The sequence below is a fragment of the Rhyacophila brunnea genome, unplaced genomic scaffold (assembly GCF_057557595.1).
Source record: "Rhyacophila brunnea isolate RB1 unplaced genomic scaffold, BYU_Rbru_1.0 scaffold_8, whole genome shotgun sequence".
Classification (NCBI taxonomy): Eukaryota; Metazoa; Arthropoda; class Insecta; order Trichoptera; family Rhyacophilidae; genus Rhyacophila; species Rhyacophila brunnea.
In genome coordinates, this window is record NW_028233350.1 from 628078 (window position 1) to 654050 (window position 25973).

The 25973-nt window shown below is 31.0% G+C and overlaps 1 protein-coding gene across 1 annotated transcript in view; it reads left to right on the forward strand.

Annotated features, from left to right (window-relative positions):
* Nucleotides 1–25973, forward strand: part of LOC147063803 (uncharacterized) — a 36952-nt gene that overhangs the window by 9285 nt on the left and 1694 nt on the right. The window contains exons 2-6 of the mRNA XM_085959070.1: nt 3942–4065; nt 10232–10411; nt 17248–17396; nt 19370–19539; nt 23623–23813. Of these exons, the coding sequence (XP_085815196.1) occupies nt 3942–4065; nt 10232–10411; nt 17248–17396; nt 19370–19539; nt 23623–23813 (814 nt within the window). The remainder of the gene's footprint in view (nt 1–3941; nt 4066–10231; nt 10412–17247; nt 17397–19369; nt 19540–23622; nt 23814–25973) is intronic.

Consider the following 25973-nt stretch of genomic DNA (forward strand, 5'->3'; position numbering starts at 1 on the left):
AATTTAACTTCTGCTGAACATTTTAATAATGCGATCTCATTTGATAACGAAAGTGAATTCAGCTGTCTTTAAATAATAATTATTAGGTTATAAATAACACTTTCCTTAGGTTTATTAGTATTAAAATTTTTGAAACTAATAAACCTACTTAAATATATTTTTTCCAACATTTCGATGCTTTGGTAGGTACATTTGTGCCAAATTGTTATGTATAATATTATATTCCACTAGTTATTTAATATTTTTGTAGTTTTGTATTGAACAATAATAATTATGTGTGTTCTAAAGTGATATTTACTAATTTAATTCACTCAGTATATCCTTTATGTAAACTATTAACGAACTTACAATGATTTATTTAATGAAATATATTATCTCTCTGGTTTCGATAATTGTACTGAATATTAATTAAATTAAAATTGTTCTAGCGATATACATGACCATTAACATTATATTGTTTTTTTCTATCTATTCTATATTTTTAATGAAAAATTTATTACGAAGTAGGTATAAAAAATAGATATTTTATTGATGGTGTAGTATGTAGTGTTATGTACTAATTTCTTCATAACTTCTTTATTATTCCATTATAAACATTTTTCCTGAATGTTTATTATTTCGTAATGTACATATTCTGATTATTTATAAAAATATCAATAATATTTTGCAAAAAAACATAAAAAGTCATACTTAAATACATTTAAATTATAAAAACTCCGTATAAAAATATATATATATATCAATATGTCCCTATATCCCTTGTTAAGATTTTATAGACACGCTGTACTATTTCGAGTTAAATATTGCGCAATGTCAATTTTTCCGTAAAAGAGCGTTATAACTATAGTTGTAATTAATAAAATCGTATAGAGTAAGAAAAATGCGACGTAAAATAAGGTTTCTATCTCAGAATATGAATGTGTTATGCGGAGTCAGTAATCTATTTCGTCCGCGCAAAAGCATGTTGAATCGAGTCGAAATATAAAGTGCGTAATATTATTCCAAATAAAAACGATTTTTGGACATTATCTCAGCTGTTAATTAATTAATCACCATTAAATTTTGATAGGAATATAGACCATAAAATGGTCTATCTGATTTACTTAAATAAGATAAGAAAAAACTTACTCATTTTATATGATGAATTTAATAGCGTAAATATTTTAGTTTTTTCGCTCTCCTGAACATTTATGATTTTAGACTTATCATGGTTTTTCCTGGGGCCGTCGATACGAACTAAACAATTACAAAATATATATTAAGTATTGTTATTTGTTTTAGAGCGCGTTCAAAAAAAATCTTCGACATCTTTATTTTAGTGTATATAATTATTTTCCTCTTGACAGTTTCTAACCGACTAACTTTCTTCAAGGCATGCTCGCCTCTTGAAGCTCGTAGGTCACTTCTGGTCATAAAGAATTTTCCCTGCTCTCACGTGGTATAGTTTCCAATCCCGATATTCTGGAAATTTTGAATTTTTATGCACCATTCAATTACATACGTGGTCGCAGCCATGACCTATTTTGGGTGAAAGCTGTTTCCTCATGTCATGCTCACCAGGCACCAATAACGAGGCCTGTGCGGCTGGTCAATGCACTCCCTACAGATGTAGACATTTTTAGCGATGCATTATGTATTCTGTTTTTTAAATTCTATGTTATTGTTTAATTTGTATTTTTTTTAATTATTGTTGTTTTTTTTTTTTCCATTGAATATTTTTTTTTGTTTTTTTTTCTCTACCTTGTTTTTTCTCTAGTTGATTTACTTGTACTTTTATTCTAACTATCATGTTGTGAATGTCTTGAATTAATAATGTGTTATGTGCTCAACGTGTCTTTTTTAAATAAATAAATAAATTATTCAGTAATGGACCTAGACATTGGAAGTCGTCAAGCGTTGACATTTTAAAGTAATAATTTTATTGCATAATATTGCTCAACATAGGAAATCAGTATAAATACATAATGAAATGAAATAATATTTTTAACCACTGCACTAATAATTGATTCACATTAAACTAAGTAAGTATGTGATATTGTATTAAAAGTTATATAGGTACATTTAGTTTTATTTCAACTAATGAAATAAATACTTTGATAACATATTATATTAATAGCTGTTATTATGTTAATAATTAAAGACCTAAAGATCTTTATGACGTCATATATAACACACTTAATTATTGTAAAGGAAAGCTAATACCAGTTTATAGCAGCTTATAAAAGCAATAATTCTAAGGGATGTGCCTCTACGGTTCCATGTTTATACGTTTGTGTGTGCTTACGTACTGGCGTAGACCAAATTTATTTTATTTACAAGTGCCCTAGAAGCCATTACTGTTTGAAAATTAAAGCGCTTATAGAATTAATTAAAGGTGATGCTGTAACAACGCTGAGATATTAACATTTAATTTCATAAAAACCATTAAATCTTACGTAAAATATACATTGCTTAATAGTTGTAGTTTTAATGTGGTAAATGTGAATATAAGATATTCATATTATATTATAAATGAAAAGAAAAAATAAATATACATTGATGGCGCTTTTTGTAGTGGACTGTATAATTTGAATGTGATGGTGAATGGTGGATCTAGGGGTGGGGGTGATTTAACAGGATGCGAGAAACTGACCTTTTATGATGTTGATGTTTGCTCCGTGGTCTGGTTGCACTATAACTCGCGCGTTATTGTTCGGTGGGTTACCCGGTGTGCGGCACTTGACGGTACACTATTTATAGATGATATGTGAGGTTGATGAATGATGATGATAGGTTGTATGATTGATGGATGCTACGTTCACTCAAACCGTAATAGGCTTAGTGCAACGAAGGTCGAACATATATGATTTGCCTCGCGGTCTATCATGCCCCGTGACTGCCGGTCACTTGGTTTTGTGACAATAATACTGGGATTTGAGGGAGGTGGGAAGTAAGAATTACGGCCACCATAATTTGGTGCAACCATACATTATCATTTATTTTCATCGATACCTCAATAATTGATAAAGCACAAAAAAGTTTCAATCTGTACAAAAAATATGTTTAAATTATTTTTCTAATACATAAGTGTGTTTTTTAGGTTGTTCCATATTATGTTAATAGGTGGTAAATGATAAGTCTATGATGCATGTGAGTTGATTATAATACTCGTAACTACGTTAGCCGAGGTTATTTACGGGTGGACCAAGGTTTCTAATAATATTACTAACATGATTACAGGCGACGAACGGTATTTTAATGACATCCCTACATAATATGCTAATCAATTTTTTCAATACCGAATATACAACAAGAAAAAATAGAAACAATATATAACTGCATTTATATACGGTTATTTTAGCTTACAAAATATTATTTAATTACTATGTACAACATATCATAGATTACTTATAATACTTTTATATGATAATTTATTATAATTAATAAGTTTTTACTCCATTTCCAAGTCAGACTCTCCTCAGTTTGCGAGACGAGCACTAGATAGTCTTAAACATATTATTATATTCTGTAGGTAGAATAACCTCTATCAGAGCTCCATAAGAGCTCTCTCTATGTGGACAGACAGAATCAAGAAAATCTTTATGTTTTTCACTTGTACATGATCTACAAAAATGCCGAATACCAAGAATTGTGGATGCAACATGTGGAGAAGGCTTCCAAATGGTCAAATCGTCCAGGTCACGATCCTGAGTCATGAGATCTCTGTGAAGAAAAAGAAGAATAGTTAGCAAATAAAATAGTCTGTAGGTATATGTATGCTCTTTAGAATTCGTGTTATTATTTATTTTAATATACCTATTCTTTCCACAAAATATATAAATCATTTATAAAAATATTTTTTTCTTGAGCTTATTATCTTCTTTTAAAATGAATAAAGTATGAAAGCTCCCAGACAACAAATGAGAAAAGTTCGGAGTGTAAATTTTATGAACTTTTTATAGAATATTGACGACGAATGGCGGCGGTGAATTAGAGGGAAACGGAAGTGAAGAAAATCTATCCGAGAGGCTGCCGGGGTATCAGCGAATCGTTTTTCCACGGGAACAAAATTTGCTCGATTTACTGGTAAGCTTTCACCATTTTCCGACTCACCTGACAAATCGCATTCGTTCCCATTGATAATTCAATTTAAACTTCTATGCAAAGGCACGGTAAGAAGTTTATTCTTTATGTTATAAATGTATTCCTACAGATCAGTGGCGGACTACAAATACTTCCCATAAATTAAATATAAATGGCACAACTTAATATCATCATTAATTGACGATACTGATAAAATTAACACATTTTTCAATTCTTCTTCTAGACGATGACTTAATTATGATATTTTGTATTAAAATGCATATTTATTTATCTTAATTTAACATATTCCTAAATTAATTAGCAAATATATATCTTAACATAGAAACCGTAACTTTCTAATTTATCCGTCTCCATGTGAAGTACCTACCTATATTTTAAAAAAACCTTTTTAATTATAATTTGGTATATTAATTCGGAGATTTAAAGAGAAGTATTATGCTATTATCTAGCGATATAAAAGGAAGCATGCGATTTAATATAAATTACACAATTTCCACCGTGATTAAATCAAAACTTATTTTAAATCATTAAAAATTTAAAAAAATAATTGAATTCAAATGTAAACTTACAAGTAATAAAAATCGTTATGAAATGTGCGTTCATTCAACGGTATTTTTCTATTCTTATTTTATGATTGTTATTATCATTAAAATAATATAGTTTCGTAAATAAAAACGGGTTAATATATTATTATAATAAGTAGTTGTAATGTATTTGAATAAAAAAAAAATATTAATTTTTTTAAATGTGTACAACTTGAAATCTCCTTTATTTATATCGAATGCAGTTTCGGTATGGTCACAATACCGACGATTGATTCATTTTATTGTATAGGAAGATTGTTGGTGAAAATATATACTTAATTAAAATTTAAAAAAAATATATGGCACCTTCTTAACTATTTGACAATATAACTTTAAACGGATAAAATCGGTTTTATCTCAGTGTAGAAGAAGAGTGCAAATTTCAAAAGTGTTTTAACCTGGAAAAACCCAATGTGTTATGGTTTTCACTTATTTTTTTTACTCAAGTGCGTTAAATTTAAACTTTTTTTATTCACAAGATTTAAGAAAATGATATTTAGAAAATCACAAGAGAAGGTCACCGATAACTGATCGTAAATTTTGTGGTGTTTTTGCGAATACCACATTATTAATAATTATTGTATAAAAAAATTGAATTAAAAATTATTGACAAATTCAAGGATGCATCTTGCTCCTTGAAGCATCAAGAATTATTACCTATATTGTTAATACATACTTTGATTAAAAATCACAAAAGATGATCGGCAAAATTAATGAAATTGATGACACTTTGGTCGCACAACTGGTAATTTCGTCACGATTAGGCCGGAATCCAATGGGTGCGGGTTCGAGTCTCATTTCGTAACATTACAATAATAATATGTTTCTAAGGTTTTTCAGAGTATTTTCACTTACAATTGTTTGTAAACACGATTAAAATAAGTAAAATACTAATTTAATGACTTATTTAAGATGTCATGTTTGACAAAATGAAATAAGTTCTCTGGAAAATTGTATTGTTGATCATCATAATAATTAATACAAATTTTCAACAATTCAATTCGTGTTTATATAGAATTAATTAAAAGGATATGAATGAATCATTTCAAATTGTTCTTATATGTAGGTAATAGTAAGCTTTATTCTATTGTATGTATGATGTTTAGTGGGTGCTTATATTACATTTGAATATTATAGTACCTACCGTATTATTATGGTATATTCTGGAAGAAAATTATTATTGCGATCACTTAGTAAGTAAACTGACTGACTCTATTCAGGCCGTCATATTAGCTAACGCCGTATAATATACAGTCTTGAAATATTAATTTTCAATAACATTAGTTTCCATCAAATCATTATAAATGAGAAATATAGGCAAACTATTATAAGTATGTATATTATGAATAATAGATTTTTAAGATGATTGCCTTTGATTATATGAAATTTTCTGAAATTGTTTATTATTACAAAATAATAGTGAAATAAATAAATATGTAATATACAATATTTGTTCCCTCATTTATTTTGATCGCACATTCCTGGTCGCAATCCTCAGCCGGACAGGAAATTCTTAGCACTTTTACAAAAATTACTATATTATTACCTGTCTGAATAATAATTACAATTGATTAATAGAATGACTAGTGTTTGTTAAAAGTAGAATACATGTTTTTATAACATTCAAGATCCTCTCTCTTCTTAGGCCAGAAATCAGTTTATCATCAGTCTCACTTAATAACCTCACAAATTCAGTACAAATTATTGTTTCAATCGATCTTCCGAATGATTTAATAAAGCATAAACATAGACAAGTAAACTTGTAGACTCATGTTGACCATCTGTCTCCATTGAGAAACATGGTTTTGAATTATTTCGTTGTGTTAAGGGCAGAATAGAACAATTTTTATTTTCACCTGACAACTCGATGATTGGGGTGACAGAATGACTTGACAAATGCAGCGCATCCTGTCAATGCTATCAGTTTAACATTTGCGTTTATAATGATAGTCATCAACTTATCAAAAACAACACGCATATAAACTTATGTATAATAGTGATATGATGCGTTTAATATGTAATATACAATATTTTTTTCCTCATTTATTTTGATCGCACATTCCTGGTCGCAATCCTCAGCCGGCCATGAAATTCTTAGCACCCTTGTAATTTAAGGCCTCCCGGGGACCAAGAAGCATGCTTCTTGATTTTACAACTATCCACGTTTACAAATGCAGCTCCACTTAACTGTTCTGTGTGCCAAAGCGGAGATCAACATAATGAAATGATGAATGTTGGTATCTTAATAATACATGTAATATTTATAATATTATACGTACCTAATATAAACATAATAATACTATTATCACTTTAATTAATAGATAAATTTAATTATGACATTGTTGAGATATTGTATTGTGTAACTTAGTAAGAATAATTATTTATTTACAGTGGAAATAACAGGATTGCATTTATAAATTTCTTCATGACAATTATTAGTGAACTTAAATTTTAATTGATTTAAGTTTTGTACTATTCCATCTAAATAACTTGAAAACTTAAATCATTTAGAATTTAAATTCAAATTCCACCGATTACTCTCGGTCCATAGTATTGATTTATTTTACAAAGTTTTTCTTAGCTCGTATTCTTATTTGTCCGGTGGCTCTTTGTCCGGTACAAATCATGCAATCGATTTTTAACCAATTTCCCGACTAGCTAGACATTTTAAACTTTTAGAATATATCAGAACACGGTGCCAATGCATTTTTTAATACTTTTAGCCATCTTTAAGTAGAATTTAATTCATCTTCAGTTAATTCTGTTTTGTATGAAAAGTTATTTCGACACCATTATTGGTTGCTAGAGGTCTGGGGTCCTAGCAACTAAATTATTAATATATACGTGCCTTACTATGGAAATCAATATGACATTTCAGTATTATTTCTATCAAGTTCAAAATTTTTGATCGTTTAAGCTAGTCAAGTCAAGTCAAGTTTATATTATGATTCAACAGAAAATTTAAAAACGTTGTATATAAAAAGTTCTTTTTATCTTGTAATTCTTTAGTGAATTACTTCATCATGCATAACATCTCAAAATCTAAGCAACAAAATGACATCTCAACATAATATGATTACTGTTGTTAGTAGTAGTTGACTATTGATATCTACTTGTAAAACATAGGGGCTAAAATGAAATTATGAAAGGCTATAAAAAGATCGACTTTTTCAAAGCCTTATATGGCGTCCTTTAACGGTTCTCATTGAATTATCTGCTGAACGTATTACAAATCATATAGATACAGGATCATCAACATTTATGAAATTGTAATTGTAGAAGGGGTCAGATTATAAACTGACGATATTATATAACGAGGGGGTAAGGGGGCTTGCAGAAATATGACGTCATAACAAAACAAATATTAACCCTTTTTTTCATATAATAAACTATTCCGAGATAACAATTTTCTAAAATCGAACATTTATGACATTTTTTAATGAATTGGGATTCAAGTAACGAATATCACGTAATTTAGACAATGGTAATAATAATATATTGTGACAAAATTTAAATTTTATGGGATATTATTTCGATAAAATAATACTCAAAATCGTGTGAAATAATAATTTTTTATATTATTCAGTTTCAAAAAACAGCTGAGTTGAATTTTGACGATATAGAAATATTAATTTAAATATTTGTTATAACATAAATAATGCTTTTACCATAGTTTCACAATGCTCATTTTACTATTATTAACATACCCGATATACGTATAACATGCATATTATATTAAATCCCTCTCCTCAATGTGATAGTTGAGACCTAGTCTTGTATGCCTTCCTTGGGAGACTCTGCCATTAACCGAGCTGATGAAAGCGCGCTGGCATGTATGGAAGCTCTGCCAGTATCTCTCTAATACTGCTGTTATTGTACATCGTGTCGCCATTACGAGTGAATGAATTAACAATATTATCAATATCGTCGATTATCTTTGGAAAAATAACAAAAAAAAGTGATACCAATATAATTTTTCACAATTTAATATTTTAATATATTATAGATATTATGTAATACTTATAATGCATTTTAATATATAATAACAATACTTATTGAACATACGTATTTTGAAAACACTTCTGGGAAAATAATATATTATAAGCAATAGAATAAAATCTTTTTTTGAAAAAAGTATGACACCACGCAGGAATCGAATCTTCATCTCTCGGGTATCGTGCTCACGCACATAGACAACTATGCTAAAGGAGTCATACAAATTTTAACTAATGGCTTTTAATACTGACTGAAGCGGTTTCTAAATTTAGCTACCATTGGCGATCGGCTTTTGTATTTTAAATCAAAGTACGTAATACTTACTAAAAGATAGTTCATTATAGTTGATTGCTATCTTTAGTAATACTGTTAGTATTGTCGATTGATTAATTTTCTATTCGTTACACGTATCATCACTATACTCGAACAACATCTTCTTGGCTAGGTGTTCTAACTAACTGTGAACTAACAAGCTCCTCCCATTTTTAACCGCAATTCCATTATAAAGTAACAAGCTCCTCCCATTTAGTCGACAACAGCGCTTTCCGGCTTTTGTCTAAATCTTCTTGTTGGAGAGTAGAAGCAAACGCTTTTGTTTGACTCTGAACCTACAGTTTATTGATAGCGATAATAATGAATTGAATGTTAATTTATGAATCGTATCATTTTTAGACCACGCTTGAAATGGTCTTCTTCTTATTGTGCCATCCCCTAATGGAGGTCGGCCACCATCAAGGCGATCTTAGATTTGTCGTCTGCTACCCGGAACAGTTCAGTGGAGCTGCACTCGTACCAATCACGGAGGTTCTTAAGCCACAAAATGCGGCGCCGTCCTCAGCTACGCTTACCATTTATCTTTCCTTGAATGAAAAGTTGGGGAATACTGTACTTTTGTCCTACCATGATGTGGCCGAGGTACTGTAGTTTCCTGGTTTTGATACTATGCAGAACTTCTCGGTCCTTCCCCATTCGATTGAGAACTTCAGCATTTGTCACCCGGTAAGTCCAAGGAATTTTCAGGATGCGTCTACAGCCACATCTCGAAAGCTTCAAGTCTCCGTGACATCTCTTGGTTTAGCATCCATACTTCCATACCATAGAAAAGAATAATTGAGAGAACATAACAACGTACAATACGCAGTCTCAGACCTAGGTTGATCTCGATTGCTAAGGAGGCGTCTCATTTTGAGAAAGGCACTCCAATTCTAGTTTTTATTTCCTGAGACTGGTCCCATTTCACATTGACCCAAATATTTATAATAAATATGTCACACGCTCGATTGGTTCGCTGTTAATGACACAATTTGTGTTAGTATCTGGTGTCGCTATTTTTGATATTAGTAATAGTTTTGTTTTCTTGAGGTTCATTTTTAAACCATAAGAATTACTGACCTCGTTAACCCTTTCTACTAGTTGATGTAAACTCTTTAAGCTATCAGCAATCAGCACAGTGTCCGGCATATCGTATATTGTTATGTACTATACTATAAATATCCGTGTATACCGAGGTGGGGTTGAGGTCTGAACCACAGATCATTTATTTTATAGATAATTGATTTATTTTCCAGAGGTCAGCAAGCGGTGCGCAGTGCGTGAGTCGACTGCGTGAGGTCCGTCTTCGAGTGGTCGCGGCAGACGTCTCTCTGAGTAGACTCGGTTCTTGCACACCTCGACTGCGCACACTCACGCTGGACGGAAGTGGGTTAACTTCACTGAGGGAGATCGGGACAGATTTGCGGTGTCTCACAGTAACTATTAAATTCAATTTTTAACACAATTATGAGATGTAGTATCGAGGCCAGATAGCTAAAATTAAATATATGTTGAGCGTGGCGAAGGGTGGAGGTAGGCTGTTAAGATCCGCCATGAATGGTGCATACTAAACTTTGTCAGTCATACGTATTTGTTTTTGTTGAAATAAGACTACAATTATGTATGATTTAAATGCATAATTTCAGATATTTTATAGATATACGTGTATTTTATGCTTTTTATCTATTGTGGCTTGGTTTTCGCAAGGTTTAATTGAATTTAAAAAACACCATCTCTAAATTGTATCAATTCTTAGTTCAATAAAAACAAATACGTATGACTAACAGAGTGTAATGTACACTATTTATGGCTAATCTTAACAGTCTACCTCCACCCTTCGCTACTCGTTGCGACGCCCAGAAATAAGAGCACTTAGATCTATCGTAGGCAAATCCCTCAGGGATAGCATAAAAAGTAATAGGTAAATTCTATACCTTGGTTGGTAGAACGAACAACTGACGAACTACGAGCCCGAAACGTCAAGGAAAGAAGGAAGAATATACGCGGTGGAGACACAAGAATCTCTTTTTTATACTGTTTTTTAATACTGCTTAATACCATGTAATAATAAGAAAGCATTAAATAATAATGTAAGTAGAGATATAATAAACATTATTTTCTTAACTCTAATAAATAAACCGTCTGACTGCGAGTGTAGACGATTTACAGAAACGGAGTAGTGGGTTGAGAATGAGCAGGAAAATTTTCGGTGCCAAATTAAATAATCACCTGTATTATAATTATGTACCTATGCACATACTATAGTAATAAAAAATATTAAACAACGCCATAGTTTACTTTTAAAGTTAATTTGTAAAGGTTCATCATTTAGTATTACCAAATTTAAATAACGATATACATATAATTAAAAGAAAGCATTAGGTATATGAACTGTCTTGTTATGGGTGAAAATACATTCTCTATTTTCGTAGATGAACAGGATAGTATAAGTATATATTTTTATATACAATAATAACGAAAATCATTTTTTTTAAATTTCATCGGTTAAAATGGTAATACATAATATATGTATTTTGGTGATATTATATTGAATGTATCGGAAGGTGATAAAAATGTAATATGTGTACACAATACAAGAAAGCACCAAGGCTTATTAGATTTTATATTATGATCAGTTTTAAATTTAGGTGGATACGTCGTAAATATATTTTTTGGAATTTATATTCGTTCTTTATAAATTTCTATGAATATCTAATATATAAAAATTAATATTTGTGTGTTTGTTTGTTCGTATTTAATGCGCAGCCATACCGTTCATCCGATTGCGATAAAACTTTGTAAACTTATTGCTTGCACTTGCGGGAAGAGTATAGGCTATACTAATATATAAAAATGAATGTCTGTCTGTCTGTCCCGTATGCGTTCCTATACCATTCATCCGATTGCAATGAAATTTTGGTAAGTGGTTGTATGCATACCCATGAAGGTTTCTGAATTAGAAAAATCATCATCTTCTTCTTCTTCTTCATTATATTTTCTTTTATTCGTATGGTTCCTATACGATTCATCCGATTGCAATGAAATTTTGGTAAGTGGTTGTATGCACACCCATAAAGGTTTCTGAATTAGAAAAATCATCATCTTCTTCTTCTTCTTCATTCTATCTTTTATTCGTATGGTCCCTATACCATTTATCCGATTGCGATGAAACCTTCATCAGTTGTTGTGGTAACACCCGCAATGGTTTTTGAATTAGTACAACCATCTTCTTCTTCTTCTTCTTCTTCTTCTTCTTCTTCTTCTTCTATTCTATATTCTTCTATTCGTATGCGTTCCTATTCCATTCATCCGATTGCAATAAAATTTTCGTCAGTAATTGTGCCAACACCCGCAAAGGTTTCTGAATTAGTGCAACTATCTTCTTCTTCTTCTTCATTCTATCTTCTTTTATTCGTATGGTCCCTATACCATTCATCCGATTGCAATGAAACCTTCATCAGTTATTGTGGTAACACCCGCAATGGTTTTTTAATTAGTACAACCATCTTCTTCTTCTTCTTCTTCTATTCTATATTCTTCTATTCGTATGCGTTCCTATTCTATTCATCCGATTGCAATAAAATTTTCGTTAGTAATTGTGCCTACACCCGCAAAGGTTTTTGAATTAGTACAACCATCTTATTCTTCTTCTTCTTCATTCTATGTTCTTTTATTCGTATGGTCCCTATACCATTTATCCGATTGCGATGAAACCTTCGTCAGTTGTTGTGGTAACACCCGCAATGGTTTTTGAATTAGTACAACTATCTTCTTCTTCTTCTTCTTCTATTCTATATTCTTCTATTTGTATGCGTTTCTATTCCATTCATCCGATTGCAACAAATGTTTCGTCAGTAATTGTGCCAACACCCACGAAGGTTTCTGAATTGGTACAACCATCTTCTTCTTCTATTCTATCTTCTATTCGTATGCGTTCCTATACCATTCATCCGATTGCAATGAAATTTTGATCGACTGTTGTGCTCACGCCGCAAAGGTCTCTGAATTGTTACAACTATTTTCTTTTTCTTCTATTCTATCTTCTTCTATTTGTATGCGTTCTTATACCATTCATCCGATTGCGATGAAATTTTGACCAGTTGTTGTGAGCACGCCCGCGAAGAGTTCTGAATTAGTACAACCATCTTCTTCTTCTTCTATTCGTATGCGTTCCTATACCATTCATCCGATTGCAATGAAACTTTGGTGAGTTGTTGTGCCCTTGCCCGCAAAGGTTTCTGAATTACTACAATCATCTTTTTCTTCTTCTATTTGTATGCGTTCTTATGCCATTCATCCGATTGTGATGAAATTTTGACCAGTTGTTGTGCGCAAGCCCGCAAAGGTTTTTGAATTAGTACAACCATCTTCTTCTTCTTCTATTCGTATGCGTTCCTATACCATTAATCCGATTGCAATGAAACTTTGGTGAGTTGTCATGCGCATGCCCACGAAGGTTTCTGAATTATAAAATCATCTTCTTATACTATTCGTATGCGTTCCTATATCATTCATCCGATTGCGATGAAACTTTTGTCAGTTGTGTGCGGTTTCTAAATTATTATTATATAACATACAAAGTTTGTTGTTTGTTTGTTCCATCCAATTTTGATTTTTTTTTACTACATATTTATAACATTAATAACGTTTTCATATTTTGGATTCGATATTAATTTAGTGTTCTTATGTTTGACCTTTACTCCTATTATAATTATTTTCATATTGCCATATTGTATTACACAGATATTTTAATATTAAAGAAATAATTACCTCTTATTATTTTTCAAATATCTAAGATAAATATAACCACGAAGCGACCCCGTGCAAAGCCGGGTACTTCAGCTAGTAATATATATAATTTCTTTTTGAACTTTGGCTTTGTTGCCCTTTCGGGATTTCTTTCGGTATTCCTCCACGCCAATCCTCCTCTGGCTATTTTTTAAATCTTGCGGCTGTCTCAAATTCATTTGCGTTATTCCGTTTGACATACTTTTTTAAAAGCCTAAAAAAGTTCTAAATAATGTTTGGCTCTCTTACACATCCAAAAATTAAGTAGTTTTTTTTTATTTATTCTGTAGACTTTTCTTTACGGCCAATGGAGAAAGCGCTGCTCTATAATCCAAAGAAATTGAACAAAGCCTTCTCTAGAATATTGCTTCCCAAACATTTTTGCGGCACGGCATACAATGATATAATTATTTATTCTGTAATCTGAGTATATAATATTACATTTATCAAACTCTGACATTATTACATTTCCCATATTGCACCTTGTTAATTATTCTACTTACAATTTCACCTGAATATACCTAATTATAATTATTTATATGATCAACCACAAAAATTTCATACATATTATTTTACCGAAACTTCAAACTAGCTACTAAAGATCTCTATTGGTGTATTTTATTACTTCCTCTACTTGACTGCGAGGTATCCATAAAAGCATGTAGAAAAAAATGGTAATTTTATCAGCTGTCCTTTTTTCACATAACATAGTTTTTTCCTACTTCCATCTCACATAATCGACAATAATTATTATATTACTAAAACTCATACAGTGATATAACTTTTGTGGGGGTACAAAGCTAATATGTGAATAAATTAGAAAACTTTAATTTAATAAGTACATTATTTATTGATGGTTTTTATTTTAAACATTCAATGCGTATCTAAAGACATTTAAAAAAATATTTTTATTTTTATTTTAAAAAATTTACTTAATAAAAAGCAATACTTATACTTTTACAAGATTGTAATTTTTCTATTAAATTGTAGATTTTGTTAAAAAAAAAAAGTTACTCTTCGCCTTAATCAAACATATTCTATGGCTACGGGATATATAAAAGGTTGAGATTCTCTTCTCTCGCCATAGTACAAGCTCTTTGCAAGCCTTAACATTTTATAAAACTAAACCCTAATAAAATAATAGTAGCAAATATACAAGCACGTGACGATCGCTACCCTTCTTAAGTCTTACCTGAGTTTATTTGAGTAGATTTGCTGTTTGGATAAGCTCCGGTGGTAAGCAGGCACTCATCCAATCCGTTAGAACAACAATAATTATTATTACCAGAGGGTATTTTGATAGCCGGAGGACGGAGGTACATATTATCATAGGCACGGATTTTATGAAGCATCCTTCGTTTCCGGTTCTCTCCACTTTCCCCTTTTATCACGGCTGTTTGTGACGTCAAACACTTGAGCACAAAAGACATCTGTACTTATCCATTATGAATTGTATTCTATAAATTCGTATTATGCTGCTGTCAGCAATAATTATCAAGCTTTTGGCATTGTTCGATTGTGGAGCTGAAGTATATAAAATTTTTGGTGAAAATATTTGATAATATGATTTATCAATGAAATTATATATTTTAACTCGGCAATCATTCAAAATGAAGTGTATCGACCAGAGGTGGTATTTTGAAAGTACCTAATTAAGTTTTATCCCTCTCTCTGTCACGAAAATGTGTATACCGCACCGTGAGTGTAAAACCAAGGCATCTGCAAAAGACATATTTTGGATATCTTAGGGTTTGAAGTCTTGTTAGGAGAAATAGAGTTTCTAAAAAAAACCATAATATTTGGTTTATATCTACATTATATTGCATGTTCTTTCAGTTACTTACTTCACTTTTACATTATCAAGTTCACGACTTTTGCAGTTGTTTTCCACTTAATCTCGAAATTGAAAATTTTTCAGATGCCTTGGTTTTACACTCACGGTGCGAGCCATATTAGGTGTTATTATAATATGTTATGCCAAATATTTTTTCTTAAAAAAATTATTTTGTCAAATTTATGTCTTTCAAATATATTATTTGTATCCATTGTTTTTTGTGATAAAGAAACTTTTATTTAGAGTTTTTATTTGTATTCGGTGATTAATGTCTGGGGTGTTTTTGTCACGGGTTATCTAATTGTCCTATTTCCGATTTAAGGTACTAATTATTTTAAGTCATAATATTATTATTATTGTAAGCATAATACGAATTAACTACTATTAATAAAAACATATATAAATTCCACATAACTTAATTTATCTTTTTAAGAGATTTAGTACTTAAGTAGGTACCTACATGATAATTTATAAAATATTTCATCACTTCGTAGAAAGTTTATTTTATTATAATCCATGTATTTAGATTGACAGATGTACGGATCGTTTTCATGTATTATTTGTTGATGTTTTTATGATGCGTTTGGAGGCTTCGTTGTAATAGTTACCCTGTTTGACAGTTTTTTCACGTCATCACATTATAAAAGATGGACATCTGTTTAAGATTTCGGATCTGCCTCTTGTGCTTGAAAAACACTCGCCACTGACATCAATATAGGAAGAGATTGTATACGAGAATTACTTATAGTTATTACTTATTCCAGTAAAATCCAATTCCACATTTATATTTAATGAAAACGATCGTGAAAATTTGACTAAGTTTCCACTGATCAGATCAGAATCAAGCGTTTTAAGCTCCGTTAAAAGTGATTGTAAATGTTTTAGTAATCATTAAACTAAGCTTTCTAGCTAAAATTGTGATTATAATATAATATGTATTGCGGTCATTAACAGTTGAAAAATAAAATAAATATTTACACGTTAATTGTCGGTAAAATAATATTGACAATATATAGTCAAAGGAAGGTAAATCATTTCATGAACTGAGACTGAATATTTCACAAATACATTGGTCGTAACAACTTTATTTACCAATGTACCTACTTATAGAACCAGGTCGATTGATTCAAAATAATTATAATCACATATTATGAAGAGTTTATTATGATTATTTAAATTAACAGAGCTTAAAATTATTTATATAGTACATATTCTTTGATATAATTGCAGTCGAAAGTTTATGTTTCCTTTATTCATTTCAATAGGTAGTTGAAAATTGCATATACAATCATATGGATAGTGCTTGTGCAAGTATTATAATATATTTTGTGAATAGTTATATCGAATATTTGTCTTGTCTTAAGTTGATTTGAATAATGTAAATGTAAAAATATACCTACAGAGTCAATATAGCCAAAGTTCACTTAAACATTTTGTGCGCCGAGCCATCGATATGAGTTTCTGGAAATGACACTTCAAAAGATCGTCCCAACGATGTCACGTCAGGTTTCTGGGGAGTATTCATCCGTCGTCATGACGCAGCATCACAATCCCCAAAGGCTCTGTCTTGCCGATTGTTAAGTCTGATCTCCGCGAGTTCTATGACCACTCGTGCGTGACGTGAATGCAAATCTGCCCCCCCCCCCTCAGGTGCTTCGGGTGGCGAGGTGCGGCCTCGCGAATCTGGACGGGACCTTCGGTTTGACAACCCTGCGAGAATTGTACGCCGCTGACAACCACATCGCGAATGTCGGCCCTTGCGCAGCCCTGGAAAATATTCGAATCATCAATCTTGACAGGTAATCAATGAAAATATCCATACCACCAACCGAAGGATACTAACTAATTAAATCGTGTTAATATTATTGAACGTGTGTGTTTTTTACATACTTAGGAAAATGCACATCAACTATTGGTCATTATAAGCAATATTATACATAAAAATATATAATATCAACATAAAAAGAAATGAGAATAACAAAAATAATAATATACTATGTAGTGTAGAAGATTTTGCATATTATTTTGAATAAAAATATCAATCATACTAAATCTAGTTACTACATAATTAATATACCCACGTAAAAATCTGTACAAGAATATTATTTGTATAGTTGTAAAAATTATAAGTACATGTTTTTAATATTCTAATTATTAATTTCAGTTTCGTATTTTTCACTTGATATTTTATGTCCTTATGCACTATACATATGTATATTCTGTACGTATTTTTAAATTAATATACCTAATGTGTTTCTATCGAAAATCAGCTATAGCTATAGCTCATACAAGTTAGATGATTAATGCGAATACAATTCAATATTTTGTTTTTGTAGGCTTTTTATTAGAAAACATCTGCTTTTACTGATTTTAAGTTCGCACTACGATAGCCTTAAATTAAATGTAGTATGACATAGTGAGGTAGGTAAGCTTACTAATCATTTATTATTATAAACACCATTTAAACCTATTTTTTACATCTTTCAAGTTTTATTGAGAATTTATTTTATAAATAGTTTCCTTTACTATTTTTGTTGTGGAATTACAAGAAATTTATTTCATACCTATATAGTTCACAAGTACACAGTAGGCAATAATTCCGTGTATTATATTGGTCGATGCAATTCTTAACTATACATAATATATACTCCACTACCACACTTTAACCAATGGCCACCATTATGACCACGACTCATTGGCTTTCAACTATATGTTGTCATCGAGAATTCTCGAGAAATAATGAAAACAGTTGGTTCTCGTTACTCTTTTTTTTTAAATCTTCTAGTTTTTTACTACCCAAGAAATTATCAATGAAAATCTCGAGAATTAGAGAAATGATTGCAATGAACATATAAAAAAATATAAATCGGAAGTATCCTTGCTAACATTAAATTTTTATTGCCAGATCTAACTTTTTTGAGAAAGCATGCAATTAGTTTTTAAAACATGCATTAGGCGCATAGCGTTAAATCTAACGTTTTTTCATACCACAAATAGTTTTAAATTTTACATAAAACATACTTAAAAATGAATCCTAAATAACGAAATATTTAAAATACAGTCACAGTTCGGCATGCAGAATTCCTGTTTTTGTTTTGCCCGAAGATCTTTGAGTTTTGATTCTGATCGGAATTCGTTCAATTTGCAGTTCTTTTTTAGCTATAGGGGAAAATAGGCCGTTAAATTAAGTATTTTTGACACTTTTTTAAAACAAAATTTATTAAAATGTATTCGCTAATAATTTCCTGCTAATTAAATCCCAAAAACAGTAAAAAAAATCAATAAATTAATCTCAAATAATCGAGAATCAACAAAATCTTGAATTCGATATACGAAAAAAGTTGAGAAAATAGTAGCTCTACTTCTAGGCATTGGTGGTACATGTAGACAGATTTTCATATATTCCATGTTTTCATCAGCACTATATTTGCAATTTCAGGACCATCGGAGTATCACCACTTCCTCATAATATATCCCTGATTTTGACTATTCCGGTCAATCGCGACTTATTGTCCTCCAGACTGTGAAATCCTGAATATATCCAGATAATCATCGGAAATAAAATAATGTTAGTTATATTTGTTTTAAATCGAAAACGAATAGTCTACAATGTGCTATTAACAAATCCATTCAAACGTTTACATTTCAGTCAACGCTATCAAATAAGCAAATACCAGTAACAAATTCGCTTCGCCGAGTGGCTCCCACGGGGTTGCTTTCGGGCCGCACTGTTTTACTTGGCCATAAATTCATCCGTTTTCTTTTTTATCAGAAACCCCATAAACTCCCTGCACAACGTGGGCCTGCTATCGCTTTGCCCTCACTTGGTGAGGCTGAGCCTCAGGGGAGCTCCGGTTGGGCGCCAGCTGAGATACCGCGAGACCCTGACGGGGCTGCTTCCCAACCTTAAAAGGCTCGACGGAAATACGGTTGATGGAAATGGTATTTATAAAATCTTTATTTTTAGAAAATGGTCAGACTTAAGATACCTTAGGGAAACTGAACATTCTTTTATAAATATAGTAAGATAATACCGAAGTCACAAGTCAACTTTCAAAATTTCCATCTTATATTACAGATAAATCCGTATGTCTCATGTAAAGATATTATATATTTATCTTCCTTTTTTGTTTATAAAATTATCTTTCATTTAGTATTCACCACGTGCAAAAATCATTTAATACAACACGTATTTCGTATAACGGTGTAACCACAACTTAATTCTTCATTAGGCTGATAGTAGGCAGAAAGTTTTTAAATAAATGAAAATATGTATGTAGTGCATTTATTATCATTAATAATAATTCACAAATTTTCCATAAAAATTCCAACGGAACCTCTACAATTAATTATAACTCATTTTTAAATTGTCTCTCCGTTTACAGCCAATATTATTAAATATTTTTATTTGTCACTTGATGCGTTGTTACGTCCAATTTTGGTTCATTATAGGAATAGGTATTATATTATGACATGACATATTAATGTGACATAATATTATTAAAGTACATAAAATCAGAATAAATAAACAATTTATATATTATGATAAATTGATTAGATAGTAGAAAATAATTTATTTAACTGTAATTTTTTTGGTTTTAAATAATATATTAGACACGTATTTAATATCTACAAATTACTGGCTAATTTAAGCCATGTTTAAAGTGTATTCCAGATTTTCTTTCCCTAAGTACCTACTTGATTTATCGTTAAGTGAAGTGAAAATTCTCCTGTCTTTAGAATCCCTCGAGCATATATTAGAAGGAGAGCCGAGCGATGAGTCAGTGAATTGCAAGTCTGGTAAAGAGGATCCGCATTCGGAGTCAGAGAGCGCTTCCTGTTCCATCGAAGTGAGCAGCATGACGGAAGCTTCGTCCCCGTCACCATTTCTTGGAGATTGCAAAAACGACTATACTGATTCCGTTGAAGTCTTTGATTATTGTACTCCGAATATTTTCGAAGATGATCAGAATATACTCTACAATGACACATGGAAATTAACTGAAGTATGTCATGATACATGTGTTTTAAACAGTTTAATTTTACATAATTAAATTGATTTTTTACAAATGTTACACATAATAATTTTTTTATTAGCTACAATATTTTTTATTTTCGATATGAAATGTAATTTAGAATGAGCGTTTGAAATCGATTTTTTGAATTTGAATAAAATCTGTAATTGAAAAAGCAGAGATAGTGGGATTTTAATTTTAGCATTTTAGAGATTTTAAAATTAGAAATTTTATCACAAAACATCATACTTAATGCAATAATAGGGTAAGTTTATATTTAAAATAAAAGAAATATAATTTGTTACCCCACAATTACATTGAGATTATTAAATTGTTAATAACAATCAGAAAGTTTTACATATCAATCTACTAAAGTGGAACAATTTAATCATGAAGATTATGCTCATAATATGCAGATGATTTATTTTTTAAGATGAAGCAGACTATATACTTAAAGAATTAATATGCAACTTTTTTTTCTTGTGTGCAGTAAATATGTAGGGCTAATGTGATTTCGCTGCTGTATTATGGTTACTATCATCGAACTGTCATCGAGCATATTATAAAATCAAATTGTCTCGTTGAACCTTTCAATACAACGGTATGTGTTCTAGTGTATGTAATATGAATTTATTGGCATAAATTCATATTACATGAATACTATTGACACAAAATAAGGCTGACAAGGTGATACAATATATACGATTTAGACAGACAATAAATTATAGTAACCAATAACCATAGACAATAAATAAATTATCCCCGCCTATTTTCTGCACATATTAATGATTAAGTCATCTCGCTATAGTTTTTAATTTGTAAGGACTGGTTTTCTTCATGATAATAAATATATTTTTAAAATGCTGGCTGTTTTATACTGTAGGTCGTAGGGGACTGTCTTATAAATAAACTGAAAATCGATATCACCTTTTTTTCTATTTCGTACATTATTGAAGCAAGATAGTGTATATAAATTGATTTGTGTTATTAGGAAAACAATCGGATTTGTTCGGAGACAACGTGCAGCGATATTGCTTTCACGTCGCAATCCCGCTGGCAACGTGATGTAGTATCGCAGAGGCCTTCGACAGCTCTCGGATTGCAATCATTCGCTCAATCGGCTAAGCCGGTACCGACTAATCGCCCCTCCACTGCTATACCAGTCAAGCGTAAGAGGATAATAATAATGCTATACTAATCAAAATACGATTTATTTAATTTTTGGGTATTTTTATAGGTATATTTATCGTACTCAAGATTCATAAAAATAGGACAATAAATACCTTATTATGGGTACAAACGACATCGTAGGATTAAAAAGATATGCCTACAAGGGTTCTCTCAGTTCAGATAATACTTATTATTATAGTAGTATTTATGTACTATCTATTCATGAAATTTTTGTTTAAATGTTATTTTTTATTATATAAAGAAGCACTTTATTTTAAAGTGGCAATAAGTTTATCATTGCATAGTATCAAATAATATTTTTTAACAGTGTAGTATCAATAAAGTAGGCTTAAAAATAAATGTAACAAAGACGAAAGTTATGTTCAACTGCTTTGCGGGCCAAAAAGAGATCCTCATCAATGGCACTCAGCTCGAATAGATGAAAAACTACATCTATCTGGGACAATAAGTGTCTATAGATGGATGTATATTTGATAAAATTGTTCACAGAGTAAAGCTAGGCTGGAGTGCTTTTGGCCGCCTGAATAATGTCTTTAAAAGTGACCTCCCACTGTGCCTAAAGCGCAAAGTGTTCAACCAGTATGTGCTTCCCGTAATCACATATGCGTGGGAAACATGGACCCTAAGTAAAAGAAAGATCCATAAACTTAGAGTAGCACTACGTGGTATGGAGAGGTGCATGCTGGGCATAACGCGAAAGGACAAAAAGAGGAATGAGCGGATAAGGAAGCAAACAAGAGTTTGCGATGTGATAGAGTTCATTTAAAGCCTCAAATAAAGATGGGCTGGACACATAGCTCGAAGAAAAGACAATCGTTGGACAAATTTAGTCATCCAGTGGTATCCAAGAGGTACAAAACGTCCGCAAGGTATACCTAGAGGCCGATGGATCGATGAAATGATAAAGTTCTGCGGAAGTATGTGGCAACGCGACGCATAGGATCAAGAGAAGTAGAAGCAGCTTGAAGAGGCCTTCATCCAGCAGTGGATAGATTCAGACTGATGATGATCTGAAATAGCTATAAAAACCAAATAATGTAATACTCGCATATTATATTCGTAATGGTATTTCCCGATATGTTTATATCTTTATATGTACTTAATTATTCTAAATTAAAAACACACTTCTCATAGTATGCAATTATATCGAAATGATTGGACTTACCAGCAGGCATGTGATGTGATGGACTAGTTCAGAAGTTTGTTGCCCTCAGAAATTTTGCCTTTAGATTATATATTCAGTTTTTTTGGCCAGTATTTATAGATCTAAATTCCATCTGATAAAAAGGCATGTAAAGTGGACAAGTTAAACTTTATTAACTTATTTACAAATTATTTTATATGTTATTACACTTTTATGGAATATTAAAACCACACTTGAAATTTACACTAGGTATTTTAATTTCATTTTTATTAGCAAATACCTATAAGATCTCACAACATACCACATTTACTTCTATATTGAATTATTCCGGGCAGCTAGTTAAATTTTATAAGTATAATAATTTATCTTAAAATAAATGCTTAATCTCTTTAGATAATTATTTATTTCAGTGCCAATCATTTAACGGTTGTATGTGAATAATTAATTTGAGCTACCTAATGATTAGTAATAGTCTTTTTTGAATCTCTGTCAATAGTTTTACTATTTTAATGCAGTTTAGTGCATTCCGTAAATGTTTATTGATAACATTAACTCCAAATAATTTTGTGTTATTTTTTGCAATCGTGGAAAACACCACCTATATTATATTTCCAAAAACACTAGAAATATTACTATACGTAGGTACGTATAGTAATATTTCTAATTTAGTTGCAGTGGAGCCAATTTCCGACGCATCAATGCCATGTGTCGCGGGCGCCAGTCGGCTCACTTCCGGCGCTGTCGTCTGCGGAAACATTGGCAGAGCTTTGGCAAGCGCTCGCGCTCTCGAGAGGGTGCGAACCGTGAGGACGCCGCGGCCGAGGCGTCCCGACGCTTGGCTCATAGGACCACCTTCATCTGACGCTGTACAGCAAAAAACGCACTGCTCTGATAGCTGTATCGATATTATGGCATCTGGATGCTTTGAACTATTGGTATGAACTTAATGAATAACTTCATACTCTTATTGGATATATTCTAATGCTAATGAATGCATTTTATAAACACAATATGTTAATTTATTCTGTAAACCAATTGACTTTCAGAGATTTTGAAGGTAATATTACTACGTATTAACGTTCAATTTGTCAAAATATTGTTAATATGAATATATATTGCATTTGGTGAATGCCGGATGTAATGAATACTTCGTCTTATTTACCAAGTATTCAATATGATAAATAGTGTTTAATTAGTAAAAACAAGGGCCAGCAAACGGCGTGTCAGATATGCATTTTATGTGCTTCATAAATGGTTGAGCCATGACATATAGCCCATATAAGTATATTAGATTATTTAAGTAATAAAATAATGTACGTAATAATACAATAAACTGTTTTGTTCTCTTTTCTCTTTAAAATTAAGAAATTGTGATTCAAATTATAATCCTTGTGTGAATAATCGTTGAAAATATTTGTTCAACAATGAACATATTATTATGCTATGCTACCAAAAAGCGATGATGTGAAGATAGAGATATTTTCCTCGGGGAAGATATGTATTATAAAAGTTCAGTAAATAGACATGATCGATTTTTTGAGTTCAACGTCCGATCGCAACTATGAAATCCATTTAAAAGTATGTAGCTATGTCGACTAAAAATGAAGTCAAAAATATACAAAAATATTGATGATTTGTCCGAAAATCTTCGGAAATCGGTAGTCTCAAGTTCCTATATTAAAACGAAAAGAAAAATTGCATATAACTGTGTTTATCCAATGTTTCAAAATGCATTAAATATATTTGCGCTGTTATGGCTTAAAGCAAAGCGTTGATATATTTTATAATCGTCATCGATTTTGTGTCCTCATGACTAGCTGTTTAGGGCCGCATTAATTCAAAGAAAACACAATATAATATATTCAGTTATAATACTATATATTATTAAATTTTATTTTATTTAATTTATGTATGTATTCATTATACTAGTAATTGGACAATGTCTACATAACCTCACTATTTGAATTTGTAACTACTGTGAAATCATTTTTATGCAAATTCTTTATTAAAGTAATCTATATGTTAACTTTCCACCTCAAAATAACTTTTATAATATTCAAACTTACTATTCTTAAATATCACTTTAATTAAAAATAATATATATTTTAAATATTACGTCACAGAAGACTAAGCAAAACTATACTATTATGATTATACATTGCATTGTATGTTCATTTAGAACAGTGATTTATATGTTAAAATCATCAACTGGCAATCGCCCAGGATTTCGACGGCGTGAAATATTTTCTTAAATCAATGAGACACATAATGGTTAATACCTGACCACTCCACCGTTGCTATCTGACCACTTTACCAATTTGTGATGATTTTTTGCGTATCTTAGATAATTTTATCTTAACTTTCGAATGTTGTGTGTTGAAACTCGAATAAATAAGTACAAACGGGTCCAATAGTTTTTTAGATATAGGTAACGGTAGAAATAGACAGACAGAAAGACAAAAATAAAATAATAACTATATTTTGGGCTTAGGTATCATGGAAATAATCGAAACATTGATCAAAGGAAAAGTATTTAAAAATCACAAACATTTAAATTTTATTATTAGCATGGTGATGGCATCCCAACGGCTATCATCAGTAGACAAAATTAATTATGGTAACTCAACTACATTTTTATTATATTTCAAATGATTATTACTGCATTAAATGGTAATATTCTTATTTGGCGGTAATTTTTTCATCTCGCAAAATGCAAAGCAGTAAGCATAAAGTTTTTTATTAAAGGAATAAAAAGTGGATGTTACCAAAACAGGATTTAATATTATTACGACTTATGCGAACTGGTGTTGCAACTCAAAACTTTCTCCGGTTAAAAGTCAAGTTATCTTACAGTAATATAGAGCCATGAAAACCAGTTATTACTCTGAAGTTACCGCAAGAATATTTGCACGTGGAATTGCATACTTCCGACAATTAATTATTATGTTTTTCTTATGCAATATAATATTACTTTTAAAGTCGGCGTCCGTTAATAATTAAGGTAATTAATATTCCTTGATTTAATA